The sequence below is a fragment of the Capsella rubella genome, unplaced genomic scaffold (genome assembly GCF_000375325.1).
Source record: "Capsella rubella cultivar Monte Gargano unplaced genomic scaffold, Caprub1_0 scaffold_8, whole genome shotgun sequence".
Lineage (NCBI taxonomy): Eukaryota > Viridiplantae > Streptophyta > Magnoliopsida > Brassicales > Brassicaceae > Capsella > Capsella rubella.
The window spans coordinates 3,306,648-3,308,580 of record NW_006238916.1 but is presented as its reverse complement, the minus strand read 5'-3'; the positions used below and the strand labels follow the sequence as shown (position 1 = coordinate 3,308,580).

Here is a 1,933-nt window from a genome sequence, read left to right as displayed (position 1 = left end):
CAGCAAATACTTAGCCCGGATATCGAGAACTAAACTATAACTAGGCAACTCAACATCATAGATTTCAAAAGAATAACCAAGCAATTCGAGGTAAAGAAAACTCATTACCTCGAACCTCCTCGTCCCGCTCAATCTCTCTGGCAAGAGTGGTTTTCCCTGAACCACTCATCCCTGAGATCCCAATAAGTCTTTCCTCATCAGTGGATTTAAACAACATCTTCTTCACCTTCCCCTTCCCCTCGCTCAAATTAAATATATTGATTTTCAAAGAAGTGATTCTATCAATTAAGATATCAAGAAATTTTTCTATCTGATCCAGGCGCGCTGTAGAATTATCACCATAAGCAAATATACGAGCCTTAGTCACCTGCTCATTCCTATGGACGTTCTTGCTCATTCGATCTACAGCCCCACGGAGATGACGAACGTCAGCGAGAGTGTGGAGAGGCACTATTCCTTGAGAAAATCTATAGATTTTCCTGTCGAGATCTTCCATTTTCTTGACGTAGTTGATCTGTCGAACAAAGTTCCAGCGTTTACATTTCAGAACCTTTTCTGTGAGCATCCTGCATTCCTCAAGGTTGTCGAAGAACATACGCAGTTGATCTTGGCGATGTTGGCTCGACTCGCCGCTGCTATCCATGATCTCCTGTATCGTGGGTTGCAAATCATCGATTGTGGTGGCAAGATTCTTGGCAATGTCTTTACACATGTAGGCTTTCTTAGATACCGCATAGAGCTGCTTCACCAGCTCTTTTACAACTTCTATGCCAATAGCTTCTGCCATGATGAGTAAGTCGATGAGGGAACTGTGAGACGTGAACTATGTATGTAGATCAAGAAAATGCGTCGACCCACTCATGACATTTCGTAGCAATTCAATTATTCAAATAAGAGAAGAAAGACTTTTTTTTTTTTTGTGTGGCCAGCATATTCTTTTGACTATTATTAAGATTTGGATTAAAAACGCGTTTTTAAAGAAGAAAAAAGAAACACTCAAGAAAATGTTTATCTGTCTTATGTAATAAATAAACGTTTCAGGTTCATAAAAGAAAGGCTGATAGCCTGATATCAAAAAATAAAAAAGAAGGATATGAATTAGAAGAGGCTGAATTAGCTCCATATTCGTGTAAATAAAACTATGAAAAATATCCGATCCAAGCTCACTCGAGAAGTATCCCGGAGGCAATGAACATTAGCCAATGTTTGAGTCATAGTCACCTGCTCACTCCTATAAACATTCTTGTTCATTCGATCAACGGCAAGTCTTCCCTCATCATTGGATTTATCGCTTATCACATTCACCTGCTCACGCTTATGGACGTTCTTGTTCATTCGATCAACAGCCCCAACGAGATGACGAACGTCAGCGAGAACGTGGAGATGCACTGGTCCTTTAAAAAATCTAGAGATTTTCCTGTCGAGATCTTCCATTTTCTTGACGTAGTTGATCTGTCGAACCAAGTTCCAGCGTTTACATCTCAGAACCTTTTCTGTGAGCATCCTGCACTCCTCAAGGTTGTCGAAGAACATACGCAGTTGATCTTGGCGATGTTCGCTCGACTCGCCACTGCTATCCATGATCTCCAGTATCGTGGGTTGAAAATCAGCGATTGTGGTGGCAAGATTCTTGGCAATGCTTTTACACATGTAGGCTTTCTTAGATACCGCAGACAGCTGCTTCACCAGCTCTTTCACAACTTCGATGCCAATAGCTTCTGCCATGATGAGTAAGCCAATGAGGGACTGTGAGACATAAATTAGATAAGATTACATGAGAAATTGCGTAAACCAACTCATGAAGTTTCGTAGCAATTCACCTTTTCAGTTTTACCACTGAAGCAGAGAAGAAAGATTTTTTTTTTTCTTTTTTCTTTTAGCCAATGACATTCAGAATAGGGCTCCGATTGGTAACCCATTTAGGAATAAAAAG

At 40.5% G+C, this 1,933-nt stretch overlaps 2 protein-coding genes across 2 annotated transcripts in view; both read right to left on the bottom strand.

Moving 5' to 3' along the window:
- The window catches only part of LOC17875559 (putative disease resistance protein At5g47280), a 3,842-nt gene extending 2,998 nt beyond the window's left edge, over window positions 1–844 (bottom strand). Inside the window, exon 1 of the mRNA XM_006279673.2 lies at window positions 105–844. Coding sequence (XP_006279735.2) covers window positions 105–787 — 683 coding nt within the window. The 5' untranslated portion in view covers window positions 788–844. The remainder of the gene's footprint in view (window positions 1–104) is intronic.
- A 269-nt stretch (window positions 845–1,113) lies between these two features.
- LOC111830478 (probable disease resistance protein At5g04720) lies at window positions 1,114–1,725 on the bottom strand. The gene has a single exon (XM_023782422.1). The coding sequence runs from the start codon at window positions 1,723–1,725 to the stop codon at window positions 1,114–1,116; it is 612 nt and encodes a 203-aa protein (XP_023638190.1).
- Between the last annotated feature and the right edge of the window lie 208 nt (window positions 1,726–1,933).